Below are 16,011 nucleotides of genomic sequence, written 5' to 3'. Positions count from 1 at the left end.
TGGGCTCGGAAGGTGGGGCCGAGATCCCCATCCCCAACATGCTTGCCGCTCTAAACTCAGGTGAGGCCAGGGATGTTCAGTTTCACTGTGATGGGCCACAAGCCTTCCTGCAAAGCCCAGGGGACTGTGGGAGCCAGGGGCTCCTAGGTGGGTGAAGGCTGAGCGAGCCCTGTTTCCCAAAGCTTGGGCACTTGAGACAGGGTGCTCTTCTGCCTTTCTTCTTTTAGTCTCTCATTCTCCTCCCTCGTGTTACCAGTACTACCCAGAACAGAGTTGGAAACACAGTGCTCAACAAAGACCAGGAGGAAAGACAGCCTCCTCGCTCCTGTGCTGAGCAGCGGGCTTTGGGTGTGCAAGGCTGGCACAGCTGACTCTGCGTGGGCACATTCCCGCTGGGCTCTGGGTCCCCCGGCTCCTGCTCGGGAGGGTTACAGATGGGTGGGGGCAGGTAGAAGCAGAGCTACTGCTCCTGGAGGGAGGACTCCATTGGAGGGAATGGGTGGGGACCAGCTGCTTGGGGCGGGGGGGGGGGAGGGCTGCAGTCAGGGCTGGCCGTCGATGGTGTGAGGATTGCACCTGTCACACCACCCAGTCCCACCGTGCCCTCTGCACCCTGTAGAATCTGGTTACTGAGCATCTGCTCTGTCACTCGTCCAGGATCAAAGCTCTGAATTCCCAACCTATATGTCACGGGGTTGGAAAGTCCGCCTCCTGGGGGGAAGGGCCAGGAAAGTTCCCAGGCTGAAGCCGTTCCACCCTGACCCTCCCTTACCTTAGGGCTGTTCTCTTCCTGCGAGTCCATTTCGATGTCTGTATGTCGTTGGGGGTTGGGTGTCGGAACACGAAGGCGTGTTCCTCTGATAGAGGTCCTAAGAGCAGACAGAGGGTCATGGTCACTTGAGAGAGCCCTGAAACCCAGCGTCACTCCTTGGGATAGTGGAGGGCACGGAGTGCCTGTCCCATCTATCACGTAAGCAGGTGGGTCTCCTGTCTGCAGTCAGCCATGAAGCGGTGGTGGCAGCTCCTGCTAGGGCTGTGGACAGTCATGCCACCCATCTGGGCTGGGGACGAGCTGCTCAATGTCTGCATGAACACCAAACACCACAAGCGAGAGCCTGGCCCAGAAGACAAGCTCTACGAGGAGGTACAGACCTGGACGTTGCCTGGGGTGCCACAATGGTTTCTGAACCACCATCAACCTTGACTCATGTGGTTCCTTCCATGGCGTTTGGGCCAAGGCCACTGGAGGGACACTGTGGCCTTTGGAGGTCATAACTGTTGAGTGCTTCAAAGCTCTCATCTCTGAGCTGCCCGGTCACTTGGGGAACAGGGGCAGATGGTGATCCCAGGGTCCAGCACTGGTTCAGCATAGGTCCTCCTTCTCTAGCCTTCCTACCAATAGGCACTGGGGACCCCCTAGGACTTAGGTGACCCCCCCCCAAGCCCTAAAGGCAATTGACAGGGGCAGGGAGGAGTTGTGGAGTGGGCCTTTCCCTGTGAGCTCTTCTCAGTGCTCCACATTCCCCTGGGTCTTGTGGGGTTTCTCTGCTGCCCTTTGGGAGCTGAGGCCCTGGAAGTCCTGTTTCTAGAGGAGTGCAGCAGCCTGTCGCAGGGAGATCAGTGTGCGGGTGCCCTTTGGCTGGGAAGTTTGACACATTCTCAGCATTTCTTCTATATGGCTGCTGCTGGCCTGAAGGCATCCCACTTGTCCAGGTCCTCCTCAGTCTCCTGCATCTTAGCCAACCCTTTGCCTTTTCCTCCTTCATCGGCCTTCAGTGCATCCCCTGGCAAGACAACGCCTGCTGCACGGCCGGCACCAGCTGGGAAGCCCACCTGGATGCGTCCCTGCTCTACACCTTCAGCTTGCTCCACTGCGGGGTGATGATGCCGGGCTGCGAGAAGCACTTCCTCCAGGCCATCTGCTTCTACGAGTGCTCCCCAAACCTGGGGCCTTGGATCCAGAAGGTCCGAAGGCTGGGCCGGGGAGGCAGGAGGCGTGTCCGTGCAGTGCCCTGTGACTAAGAGCCTGAGCTCTGCAACGCTAGCAGGAGCAAGGCTGTGCTGTCCCCCTACAGACAAGAGCAGAGTCAGAGGCTGGGTTGGGAAAAAAAACGGGATAGAAAGCCACATCTGGCCCTGGAGAACAGCATGGGGGGGAGGAGATGAGAACTGTAGGTTGAGGGACTGTTTGAATCCCATCTTCTGGGTGTAGGTAGCTGTGAGCCTGGGCCAAACAATTGAGCCTCTTAGCCTCCTTGTTCTCCTTGGTAAAGCAATGCTTACAGACTCCGTAAGAGAATCTAGTCAGAGTACCTGGCACAAGTACCCTGATCACTACCAATCATCTTCAAATGACTGCTATCAGCATTCTTGTCTCCTGCCATGCCTATACCCAGGTGGACTCGAGTGGGCCAGGAGAGCGGATTCTGGATGTGCCCCTGTGCCAGGAGGACTGTGAGCAGTGGTGGGAAGACTGCCGTACATCTTACACTTGCAAATCCAACTGGCATGGCGACTGGGACCGGAGTGGGGGTGAGTGGTGCTTGGCAGGGCCCCCGCCTGCCTCCCCTAGGGCAAAGGATGGGGAGGTGAGGGTGAGGGTCGTGGGAGGTAAGGGTGTGCCTTCATCCCCCCTACAGGGAAGAACCGCTGCCCTGCAAGGGCCGTCTGCCACCCTTTCCCCCATTACTTCCCCACCCCGGCTGACCTGTGTGAGAAGATTTGGAACCACTCCTTCAAGGCGAGCCCTGAGCCCCGGAACAGCGGGCAGTGCCTGCAGAAGTGGTTTGAGCCTGCTCAGGGCAACCCCAACGTGGCTGTGGCCCGCCGCTTTGCCAGCACGGCCCCGTCCTGGGAACGCTCCTACAAGCTCATGGCCTTCTCTCTGCTCCTGTCATTCCTATCCCAAAAGGCCCTTCTTCTCCCACCCACATTCTTCTCCCACCCACATTCCTGTGCTCCCTCAGCTACGGGTCAGCCGGGCCACAGCAGTCTTCTTTCTTGGGTCCTTCCTTGAATGGAGCAGCACCGGCTGGGGGGGCTAGAGGGACATTGAGGCTGCAGGAGCTGGCACCAGAGCCGTGAACATTTAGTTCTAAGTGCCCCCTAAGGAACATTTAGTTCCTCTGCCTGGAAGGCAGCCAGGGGCTGAGAGCACCAACGTGACTTGCCTGCCTTCTGCCTTTAAGGCTGGTGGGACTCCGATGTGGGACTCAAGGCCCTTCTCATCCAGTGCGTGCCCACCTGCTTCCGTGGCAGAGCTGGTGGTCAAAGCCCTGGCCTCCCTTCCCACGATGGTGCCTCCAATAAAAGAGCAGTTTACTTTTCCCCTCCGTGTGACCCACTTTGTCCTAGCTCTATGGTCAGGGAGTCAAGCTGCGCAAAGAGGGAGCCAGTCCGCCTGCCGCACTGAAGTCTCAAAGTTGGTTGCTATTTATAACAATTAGCTTCTTCACATGTGCCAGGACCTCTCGTTACATCCTCACAACACCGCCTGGTGGGAAGACCTTCAACACCACCTTTTCTCCCCCACCCCCAATAAGTGGTACACCATACAGAACACCCAAAGCCAGGGTAAGGACCACCCAGACCCACAAGTTTTATTTTGGATACCAAGACTGAAGCCCCTCAACTGCTCTAGGCATTTCTTGTTCTCCTTCCCTTTTTTTTTTTTTTTTAGATTTTATTTATTTATTTGAGAGAGAGAGGGGGCAAGCAGTGGGGAAAGGGAGACGGAGAGGCAGGCTCCCCGCTGAGCAGGGAGCCCAATGTGGGACTTGATCCCACGACTCTGGGATCATGACCCAAGCCAAAGGCAGACATTTAACCAACTGAGCCACCCAGGTGTCCCATTTCCTGTTCTTTTAACCCCAGATTCACAACACACAGCTCTGAAATCTTGGAAGCCAGAGCTCTAATCCGGTTTTACCACTTTCTAGATGACTTTTGGCAACTCCATTGACCTTCATTAAAGACTATCTGTGCTTCCTTCTCCCCTGAGAGGAATGACCGAGTTGGACTCCATGATTTCAATTCACAAAAAGGGAAAAGCCAATGCCATTGTTTGTGGGGATCTAGTCTGTGCTTCTCAGGCAGTGCCACACCCTAAGGAACAAGACCGAAGTCAGAACTGAACTTGAGAGGGGGCATGGGGGCAGCCTTCACGTCCCTGCTGTAAGTGGACTGGGAGCCGACCCACACACTCAGAACCTTCCGGAGCCTGAAGCCCAGCAGCTTCTCAGCATAGATGGTGCCTTCCCTACAACCTTTTCTTTGACAAAGAAGGTTTCAAATACGTCAGCACCTGAGGTAGTTGGCTGTTCTGACAATTACTCATTCTCTCCAGACATCAGCAAGCCTTGCTCATCAATTAAACTCCATCTCCATTGCTCCCACGCTTGCCCTGAATGTGTTCCTTCACTGAACAGACCCTGTCACAGGTAGGGCACTGGAGTTCTAAGACCAGTGAGGGCAGTCCTCCTAAGTGAGGTGCTCAGAGTCTGGAGTAGGAGACCAACACTAGCAGTGGAGACAAAGCTGGAAGTCTGCAAGAACAGGGACTGGGCTGGGGGTCCTCACAAAGGGGGTGATGCCTGAGCACACAGAAGAAAGGTCTCTTCATTAAGCACAGAAAAAAAAAATGCTAAACGAAAACCGGCCAGTCCCTAAAACACGAACTATCTGAAACAGGAGCTTTACCTGTTCTTAAGTGAATCAATAAATTGTGGCTTCAAAAATACATATGGGTAAAACTTCTTAAGAATTAAGGACTTGAGGGGCGCCTGTGTGGCTCAGCCATTAAGCATCTGCCTTTGGCTCAGGGCGTGATCCCGGAGTTTTGGGATCGAGCCCCTCATCAGGCTCCTCCGCTGGGAGCCTGCTTCTTCCTCTCCCACTCCCCCTGCTTGTGTTCCCTCTCTCGCTGGCTGTCTCTCTCTCTCTGTCAAATAAATAAATAAAATGTTTTTTTAAAAAAAAAGAAGTACTTGAATGAAGTGTCTGACGATATGTGTGTGCTAATAAAGCTGAGAGTTTAATGACTTTTTAAAAAGTTTTTTAGGGGCGCCTGGGTGGCACAGCGGCTAAGCGTCTGCCTTCGGCTCAGGGCGTGATCCCGGCGTTATGGGATCGAGCCCCACATCAGGCTCCTCTGCTATGAGCCTGCTTCTTCCTCTCCCACTCCCCCTGCTTGTGTTCCCTCTCTCGCTGGCTGTCTCTATCTCTGTCAAATAAATAAATAAAATCTTAAAAAAAAAATAAAAAGTTTTTTAGGTGAAAATATAAAAATAATCAAAGTAAGGTTAAAATTGAGATAGCTGGAACAAGACCAGTTCTGGGGGCCCTAATGACTGCCACTGTTTATTGATTATTTACTCTGTGCTGGGGCTTTGCTAAGCCCCTAACATGCATTAGCAGATCTGATCCTTCCAAAAGTTTTGAGAGTCACTCTTACCCATCTTTCAAGTTAAGACAGACATATAGGAGTTTGAAACCAGATAGGTCTGACCCCACAATCCCAGCTCATGAGGCTTACGCAGAACACCCTGTCAAGTGGGACTGGGGCAAATGTAGGAAGTGAAGGGAGAGCGGGCAGGCTTATGGCAGCTTATGGTCAGGAAAAAGTGACTAAGCTTTCTCCCCGTATGTGGCTAGAGGAGTGATGGTTTTCGGGAGTGGAATAAAATTGTTAAGATTTGCAGTTAAATCATTTGTTTTAAGCAGAGAGATCCATCCATGTGGCTATAACACATGTTCAAAGGACCTTTAACACAGAACGACAGAACCCCAGCCAGTCGGCCCCTTGGTTCCATAGGTACCCACTTTGAACCATTTCTGGATTTAGCTATGAAAAAGTTACAAAAGGTGGCTTATCTTTTCTGCCACACAGACTAACTTTTTGCTCTCTGTTCTGTTTCTTAATCTTCCAATCTTTTTAATTTTGGAAATCCACTTTTAATTTCCAGGAGATTTTTTTTTAATTCCCATGTTCTTCACAACCTGCTCTTTTTGGTTTTATGGATGTTGTATCTTCTCAAGTCTCACTGAGAACCTAATTAGAATTTTGTAAAGTCTTTTTTCCCTAGTGTCTGAATGACCTATTTCCTCCAAGGGCAATCTGTTCTCTTTATCTTCATCTTCCCCTGTGTGCTGCTAGTTTTCTCTGTGTCTGGTGACCTCGGCTGTGTATCCATATTTAAGGATGACGAGCTGGGTTGATTTTTCTAGCTAGCTGGTATAGGGGTCCTGGGGTCGTATCTGGGGCTCTTTCCCTTGACTAGCAAAGCTAATGGGGAGTTCTGGGTATATGAGGGAAGGCTTTATTGGCTAGAAGACTGCTCCTGAGTGTGGAAGTAAATGAGAACAAGCAAAAGCTATCTGGTCAGAGCTTACTGTAACAAGAGAGTCAGCCACCATCACTTCAGTTTTGACAGAGACTCAAAATCAGGTGGAGAGAGAAAGCTTTAAAGTGGAAAGCTTCAGGTATGCCCTAATCGAGGCTGTTGGCGTGGGGAAACTGTAGGCAGGCTAACTAGAAGAGGGACATCCTATGTGATTGGTTAGAAATGTGTATTTGGCTTTCTCTGGTTGTCCTCAGTCAGGAGCAGGGATAAATACTAGGGAAGCTGTCACTCATTAATGAAGTCCTGGGTGTTTGGGGCCAATTGTTAAAGGGTAATTGTTTGGTTTCCTGAGCTGTTGTTAAAATAGTGGTCTAACCTCCTGTAAATCTGATTTAGATAGCAGGTTGGCTTTCTGGGCTGACTACTGCAGATAGTGGATTAAAACTATTTTTATAGAGGCGCCTGGGTAGCGCAGTTGTTAAGCGTCTGCCTTTGGCTCAGGGCGTGATCCTGCCGTTCCAGGATTGAGTCCCACATCGGGCTCCTCCGCTGGGAGCCTGCTTCTTCCTCTCCCACTCCCCTGCTGTGTTCCCTCTCTTGCTGGCTGTCTCCCTGTCACATAAATAAATAAAATCTTTAAAAAAAAAACCCACTATTTTTATGTACACCTGGCCATCGTCCATTTGTATGTGCAATCTCACAAGACTGATTTGGCAGGAGCTATATGGACAGCAGACCCCTCAAATGCTGCAATAAAGAGGGTTCTCTTTGGTATGCCACACCATAAATTTCACCATACATGAAACTTCAACACTATCTAGAACTTGAATTTTTAGAGAAGACTATGTCCAGGGGCTAAATTTGGGTTACCCGAGCTCCAGGTTTGGGTAGAAGACTTGGGGGTGAGCTTGTATGGACTTCTTCTCTCTGCCCCTCATGCCTGCCAGCTCGGAGCCCAGAGCTTCTCAGAGGTTCTGCCTGGCAGATGAGCTCCTCCTTCCACTGCAGCTGCCTCTTCCCCTTCTTCTAGCCACCCCTATTCCTTTTGGTGTGCTTCCATTAGCTATCTTCTAAATATTTATTGAAATCTCTTGTTCACTGGTGGTTTTCTTCACACTCTTTCATAAAGGAACATTGAGAAATAAATATTTTAGTGAGACCCCATTAATTCATTCTACCTTCTGTAACCAGAAACTGTAGATTTAAAAAAAGATCTCGTTGTATAAAGAGAAGATTATAAGGGGACCAAACTGGAGACAAAGAGGCTGAGGACAATGCATAGGATGAAACGTACAGGAGGGGAATGACATAAGAAATGCAGATGGTAGGGGCGCCTGGGTGGCACAGCGGTTAAGCGTCTGCCTTCGGCTCAGGGCGTGATCCTGGCGTTGCGGGATCGAGCCCCACATCAGGCTCTTCCGCTATGAGCCTGCTTCTTCCTCTCCCACTCCCTCTGCTTGTGTTCCCTCTCTCGCTGGCTGTCTCTCTCTGTCGAATAAATAAATAAAATCTTTAAAAACAAACAAAAAAAAAAGAAATGCAGATGGTAGGAACTTAATTGTGAGGAAAGCTCTAGGGGGCATTAAGTCAGACTATAGGAGAGACAGTGAACCAGAACATGGTAGACTCAGTAACTATTAGGAAGAAAGAACCTATGGAAATTTGGACCATACTTTTGTAGACAATGTCCCAAAAACATATAAGATGAAATGTGGGGGAGAGAGAACAATCCCAAAGGAAACAACAGCTTTGGATAACTCAACTCTGATGCTCCCATTGGTAAAAAGTATTTTCCCTAGGGGCACCTGGGTGGCTCAGTCGTTAAGCGTCTGCCTTCGGCTCAGGGCGTGATCCTGGCGTTATGGGATTGAGCCCCACATCAGGCTCCTCCACTGGGAGCCTGCTTCTTCCTCTCGCACNCCCCCTGCCTGTGTTCCCTCTCTCTCTAGCTGTCTCTCTCTCTCTGTCAAATAAATAAATAAAATAAAATAAAAATAAAATAAAATAAAATAAAATAAAACAATCTTTAAAAAGAAAAAAAAGTATTTCCCCTAGGCTAGATTGTACCAGGCAGGTCTTGGGTAGAGGATATTCCTTCTACTGGATGCAACCCAATCAATTTTCCGCTATGGGAACATCAAATCCTGTTCAAGTCCTTTCTCAGAGAATGCTGGGAATCTCTAGGTAGCAGGTGAAAAACAAAAACATGTATGCTTCCCTTGCTTTAAGATTCCTTTTTGAATAACTTTCCTCAGTAAGACCTCATCTCAAAGTGGGAAAGTCACTGCAGCCTGACATGCATGCAATGGGATCTTGTTCCCAGACCAACATCTGCTGCCAGAAAAAGGAATGCTGAGCCTCCAACCCTTCCACTCCTCCTCCACCATGTCCCTGCCCACTCCTTTTCCCACCGTATCCCCACTAACCCCCTCAACAATGACTACTTCCTTAGGTATTTCCCATTGTCTTATTGTTTTTTGGGGGGAAGGGGATGGAACATACAGATGTGGAGATTATTCTGGTGTCCAAGGCAGGTGTCTTTCACACTGGATCACATTCTCCAGCTCCAGACCTTGAGACAAGCTTGGTGTCCAGCGTCTTCTTGCATCTCAGAGGGGCAGTATCCCTGCCAACAAAGCCAATCACTTGTTTTCATTGTCCATCTTTCCTTCTGTGATGTGATGGTGACTGACATCCTTGTAAATTTGTCTTTGCTTGTACTCATTTGGTTGGTCTTCATTTACTCTCACAGATAAAATAATGAGTGAGGCAAACCTGATTCCCGTCCTCAGGGAACTTATATAGTAAAGAAGAATACAGTAAAAATATGAGTAAACAATAATAAATAAATAAATAAATAAATAAATAAATAAATAAAATGAGACAATTGTTTGGAAGGAACCATACAAGTGACAGAAAGAGGATTGGGGGAGGTGGCTAATTTGGATGAGAGAGAAATTTTATTTTATTTTTTTTTCAAAATTTTATTTATTTATTTGACAGAGATAGCCAGCCAGCGAGAGAGAGAACACAAGCAGGGGGAGTGGGAGAGGAAGAAGCAGGATCATAGCAGAGGAGCCTGATGTGGGGCTCGATCCCAGAACGCCAGGATCATGCCCTGAGCCAAAGGCAGACGCTTAATGACTGCGCCACCCAGGCACCCCGAGAGAGATATTTTAAAGGAGGAGGAAACTTAAGGAACATTTTGAGGACTGAGGGGCATGTTTGTAGGATAAATGAAAAGGGTTACTGGAGGTAAAGTTAAAAGACAGCTGAAGAGTTGAGGGAATGAGTTCAAGGAGGTGTGGGTGATCCATGGCATAAACACAAAGATTGACCTTGGCAAGGAGGTGGGACACTTTTTTTCATTGAGAGAGAAGGAGAAGGGAGAAAATATGAAAAAGTGATTTCAAATTAAAATGCTTCAAATATAAACCACTGACAAATTAACATTAAGACTTTGCCGTCTGCTGGGAGTTTAGACATCCAGACCACTGGGCTAGTAGGAGAGTTCTGGCCAAAGCATCGAGCCTAGGCAGCTCCTCCTCATAACCAGCTTTCCAAATTCACAGACCAGGCAGTTTGTCTATCTTAGCCATATGGTTAGTGTGAATTTTCCAGAGAATTAATATCTACCCCAGGGTGAGGTTAAAAAAACTGAAACAGGATTATTTTCAGGGTCAGGACATTTTATGAATAGAGTGCCTAAGAGCTGGTGCCAGCAATGGAAAATCAAAAAATTTAAATTCATCCTGGCCTTTTCTGTATCTGCAGAGACAGGGGCTATATTCCTGATCCCAGAACAGCCTCTGATTGTGAAGCTGCTGGTCTCAGGTCCTTTGATTCCTGCTTCATAGAGGAAAAATCTAGAACTTAACAGGCTCTGATTACTTCAAATCAAAAGTGAGCTTTGGAAGGAAGGAGTAGTTTTCCCTGGAGTGGATCCTGGCACCTTCGCAGAGAGCTCCAAAAAGCCAGATCGTAGATGGGAACAATGAGGAAGGGCTTATTTCTCACCAATGGCTAGGTTTAGAGTTTATCCTCCATGGACGTAAGCCAAACATGGGGGTTTTGTTTGTTTGTTTGTTTGTTTGCTTGTTTGTTTTTTTGCCCTCCAAGAGCATCAAAACAGCCATAACAAGACATTAAATAATATATGTTTCTATGTTTTCATTTTTAAGTAAGACGTATAACATCAGCCAGTTCTTAACCCATTTCCTAGTCTTGATCCCTCCAGGGAGATTCAGAGGTGGGGTGGAAATGTTTGTCTTGCACATGACCTAAATTTTAAAAGTAACTGACAAATTGAGGGTGTGTGAAAGTGATGAGTGAGATGGAAATTTAGGTATATATTTTCATAATTTTGGTGAGAAGAACTTTCTCAAGCCAAGAGCTACAACGTATAGGATTAATAGTTACTATTATTTTTAAAGGGCACAATAGAAAGGAAAGGGAAAGGGATTTTTAAAAACATTGTAAACAAAGGTAAAAGACAAATGGAAACTAGAGGGAAATATCTACAACACACACACACACACACACACATATACATAGATGTTAATATTTTTAATACAAGAGTTTTTAGAAATCAATATGGGGCGCCTGGGTGGCTGAGTTGGTTAAGCCACCAACTCTTGATTTCGGCTCAGGTTGTGATCTTAGGGTCGTGAGATAGGGTCCCACACTCATCACAGAGTCTGCTTGAAATCCTCTCCCTCTACCCCTCCCCCAGCTCATGCACTCTCTCTCTCAAATAAGTAAATAAATCTTTTTTAAAAATTGATACAAAATATGGCCATTCCAATTGAAATATGGGCAAATGATTTGTATAAGTAATTCATTTAAAATAAAATATAAACTCCTTACTTTGACCTTACAGGTTCTAAGGATCTGCCACTGCCTACTTCTCTGACCTCAGCTCCTAAGACTTTGTTCTCTAGTCACATGGGATTTCTTCTAGTCCTCAAATAGTCTTAACTCCTTCCTGCCTCAGAATAGATGCACTTGCTGTTTCTTATTCCTCTGATGTTTTTGCCCCTATCTTTGCATACCTAGGTCTTTCTCATAATTGGGTATTAGTTCAAATATCACATCTTCAGAGAAGCCTTCTGCAATTACCCAGTATATGCTCCATCACATCATATTTTTTTATAGCTTGTATCACCATCTGAAATTGTGCACGTGTGTGTGTGTGTGCTTTCCTTCTCCCACTCCCATTTGAAGGAAAGCTCTCTGCAAAAAGAACCCCCTATCTCTTATTTGTTGCAGTATCTCTAGCATATAGAATTTCCTGGTTCATAGCAGGAGCTAAAATGACTAAACAAATTAATGAAGAAAAATAAGAACACATGACCAATTAACATGAACAAAGGTTTGATTCCATAGGTAATCAAAGAAATGCAAATTAAAACAATAAGAACTTTTAAAAACCAATTATATTGACAATAATTAGAAAGCATATCAAACTGTCTATTGGTGGGAATGTAAACTGGTTGACATTTTATTAAAGATAAATTGGCAAAATGTATTAAAATTTAAATTTTCAAATCTTTTGAGCCACAATTCTGTGTTTATGAAGAGTCCTAAGAAAAGGTCACTTCTGCTTCAGACCCAAATGATAAACCCTTTAGATAGGTCCAAGAAGCTCAATGAATCTCCAGCACAAGAAACATGAAGATAACACCAAAACAAATCACAAACAAATTGCTCAAAATCTTGGATAAAGAGAAAATCTTAAAAGCAGCTGGAGGAATAAAAGATTAAATATATTCGGAGGAACAAAATTAAGGGTGACAGCATATTTCTTATGGTAAACAATGCAAGCAAGATGAGAGTGGAGCAACATCTTCCAAGTGCTGAAAGGAAACTGTCAACATATAATTCTATACCTGAAAAAAGTATCTGTTTGGGGATGAATTGTGCCCCCCTCCATTTTTTATGTTGAAATCCTAACCCCCTACTAGCTCAGAATGTCACTGTATTTGGAGATTGGGTTTTTAAGAGGTAATTGAGATAAAATAAGGTCATATGTGTGGACCCTAATCCAATATGACTGATGTCCTTGTAAGAAGAGATTAAGGCACAGATGCAGTCTGACAGATAACCACGAGGACATAGTGAGAAGGCAGCCATCTACAAGCCAAAGAGGGAGGCTTCAGAAGAAACCTAACCTGTGAATGCCTTGATCTCAAATTTTTAGCCCCCACAACTCAGGGGAAATAAATTTCTGTTGTTTAAGAAACCCAGTCTGGGTATTTTGTTATGGCAGCCCTAGAAAACTAACATGATATATTTTTTAAATGAAGACAAAATACTTTTTAAAAAAATATTTTTTAGAAAATCTGAAAGTATTCATTACTATCAGACCCACACAGTAAGAAATGTTAAATAGGCAGGAAAAAAGGATAGATCAAAATACAGATCTACACAAAGGAGTGGGGAACATTGGAAAGATTAACTACATGAGTAAATATGTAAAGGTTTAAAAATTATTTAAATCTTTATAGAATATTTTATTATGTGGTGGGGGAGAAATGGCAATATGTTATTGTAAGGTTCTTATACCATAGTGAAGTAGTATAATATGACTTTACTGGTTCTGGACCCAATTTCAGTGTGTGAGGTTTCCCCCATATCACCAAGAACTTCTCCAACACCAGCTGGATGTCCTATAGTTCAACTCAATTCTGACACTATCTATAGGGAAAAAATGTCAGATCCCACAGGTAAAGGGTTCAGTCCTATAAGACTGCCCCTTAACACACACACACACACACACACACACACACACACACACACTCATACACGTGTACACTTCAGATGCCATTCAGAAGCCCAAGTTATCACCTGCACTTCTGTTCAACTGACCAGAGATTGGAGGTCCCAATGACTCCCTCCTTCAGCTCAATTAATTTGTAGAGTGGCTCACATAATTCAGAGAAATATTTACTTACCAGATTACCAGTTTATTATAAAAGGATATGACTTAGGAACAGCCAGATGGAAGTGATGAGATAGGCAAGGTATGGGGAAGGGGTGAAGAGTTTCCATGCCCTTTCCAGGCACACCACTCTCCCTGAATCTCTGCATGTTCACCAACCTGGAAACTCTCCAAACCCTGTCTTTTTTTTTTTTTTTAATGGAGGTTTCATAACATAGGCATGATTGATTGAATCAGTGGCCATTAGTGACTTAATTCAAATGCCAGCCTCTCTCCTCTCCATAGAGGTAGGGAGGTAAAACTGAAAAGTTCCAACCATCTAATCACATGGGTGACTCCACTGACAACCAGCCCTTATTCTTAGATGATTTAGGGGCTTTCCAGAAGTCAACCTCATTAACATAGCAAAAGACACCTTTATCACTCTCATTACTTAGGAAATTCTAAAGGTTTTAGGAGCTCTGTGCCAAAAATGGGGGTGAAGCCAACTATATATTTTGTATTGAACAATCACAACATCACACCTTGAAGGTAAGCTGAGATAAGTTAAATATATATAATATAAACACTAAAATAACCACTAAAATGACACAAAAACAGTTATAGCTATTTACCAAAAAAAATGGTATCATAAAATTAATCCAAAATAAAGTCATGCAAAGGGAAAAAATAAACAGTATGGATGGGACAAACACAAAACACTTAGTAAGATGATAGACAAATCTCATCATATCACTAATCACATTAAATATAAATGATCAAACAATTCAATTGAAAGGTAGAGATTGTCAGCTTTGATTTAAAAAAAGAAAAAGAGGAAGACCTAACCATATCCTGCCTATAAGAAATGTACTTTAAATGTAAACACACAAATAAAAAGTAAAAGAAAGAGATATATCATGTTGACATCATGCAAAAGATATCTGTATTGACTATATTAATATCAGACAAAGTAAATTTCACAGCAGAGTATTACCAGGGACAAAGGAGTTAATTTAATAATGATAAAGGGGTAATCCATCAGGAGGACATAAAAACCCATGCAAATGCTTGTATATAGAACGACAGAGCTATAAAACACACTAAGCCAAAACTGATAGAACTGCAAGAAGTAGACAAATTCATAACCTTAGTCAAAGATGTCAATCCCCATCTCAATAATTATTACAACATGTAGACAGAAAATGAATAAGATATAGAAGACTTGAACAACTCAATCAACCAACTTGACCTAATTGACATTTTTAGAACACTCCACCCAAGAACAGAAGAATATCTATTTTTCAAGTGCATATGGTATATTTATCAATATAGACTATATTCTGGGCCACAGGACAAGTCTCAATATATTTAAAAGGATTAAAGTAAAAGCAGATTTATTCTTAGACCACAATAGAATTAAATTGGTAATTAATAACAATATGACCTCTGGAAAAATCCCAAATGTTAGGAAACAAACTGGTGCATTTTAAATAATGGATCAAAGAAGAAATCAAAAGGGAAATTTGATATTATTTTAAACCAAATGAAAATAAAAACACAACATACTAAAAATTCATAAGATGCTGGTACAGCAGGAGGGGCAGGGGCCAGGGAGAGAATCTACCTTATTCGGTCTCCAACTGGGCCATTGCTCTCAAGCCATATCCTCATCACTTTGTGCTCTGTAATGACGTTGTTTCCTCAGCCTAATAGATGAGTTCTGGTGATCATTGTTTTTCTGTTTTCCCACCTTCCTTTCATTGAATTCTGATCAAAAGTTATGCCAACCTTAACTGCTAAAGCCACACGGGTTTGGAGAGATGTGATAAAAAAAAAAAAATCCATTGTCTTGTCCCTGATCCAGCTTCGGTTCTTTGAACAAAAGAATAAAGCCTATTGTCCAGAGCTTAAAAAGATATGCCATTTTCTAACTTTTCCTTCTCTTTTGTCTCATAGTCCTCTCTCTTTTTGCCTCAGACATCTCTGTCTGACTCTTCCTCCAGAATAATCAATCCCTAGTACCCTTGTTGGGCATTAGAATTCCATAATTGCAGGCATTTGGTGATTGCCAATGGATTTATCTGATTTAGCAGAACTTTTAAATGAACTCTGGTCTTGCCATCTTCTGGCTCTGCTAGGAAGCAAGGGAGTTGGAGAGGGAGGTTTGGGGCAGTGGAATGTTGGAAGGATAGAAGAACGAGGGGCGGGAGGGAGGGAAGGGTGATTTTTCTACTCTGAGTTGCAGCAATTTTTTTCCCCCAAAGGCATCTGAAATGAAACATTTTACTACCATGAGAAGTCATTTCCTTCTTCAGACTTTCCTATCCCCAGTATGGGAAATTAGAGAAATTCAAATTCCTTCTTTTGGCCTATTTCTTGGAAAACAGTAACACAAGCTATGGATAGAGACTGCCTCTTTCCACCCTAATTACAGTCCACAACTTTCTCTCTCTGCTTGACAATTAGGGCTCCATAACTTCATTCTGAACCCATGTTTCTCTTTTGAGCACTGGAGTGAGGAAGAAAGGGGAGTTTTGGTTCACTCTACCAATGCCACCCCTCAATTTGGATAAACTAAAGGCTCCAATCAACAAGCAATTAATCACAAGATAACCTACAGTGGAGGCTATCATATAGGGTGGACAAAGAAGAAGATAATTGGTTATTGGCCATGTAGGTTACCGCTCCTACTGTTTCTGCAGAAACATCTAGAACAGCTTGGCCCTTGGTAGGAGGCAGTGGAATACA

General features: G+C 44.7%; 1 protein-coding gene across 1 annotated transcript; it reads left to right on the top strand.

Moving 5' to 3' along the window:
* The first annotated feature begins 1,003 nt into the window (after positions 1 to 1,003).
* IZUMO1R (IZUMO1 receptor, JUNO) lies at positions 1,004 to 3,635 on the top strand. The gene is made up of 4 exons (XM_040630688.1): positions 1,004 to 1,144; positions 1,777 to 1,998; positions 2,397 to 2,532; positions 2,640 to 3,635. The coding sequence occupies exons 1-4, from the start codon at positions 1,004 to 1,006 to the stop codon at positions 3,014 to 3,016; spliced, it is 876 nt and encodes a 291-aa protein (XP_040486622.1). The 3' UTR covers positions 3,017 to 3,635.
* Positions 3,636 to 16,011: the final 12,376 nt, after the last annotated feature.

Source organism: Ursus maritimus, unplaced genomic scaffold (genome assembly GCF_017311325.1).
Source record: "Ursus maritimus isolate PB19 unplaced genomic scaffold, ASM1731132v1 scaffold_16, whole genome shotgun sequence".
In the NCBI taxonomy this organism is placed as follows: Eukaryota; Metazoa; Chordata; class Mammalia; order Carnivora; family Ursidae; genus Ursus; species Ursus maritimus.
Note: the sequence above shows the minus strand (reverse complement) of the source record. Positions and strands in the feature narration are given on the sequence as shown.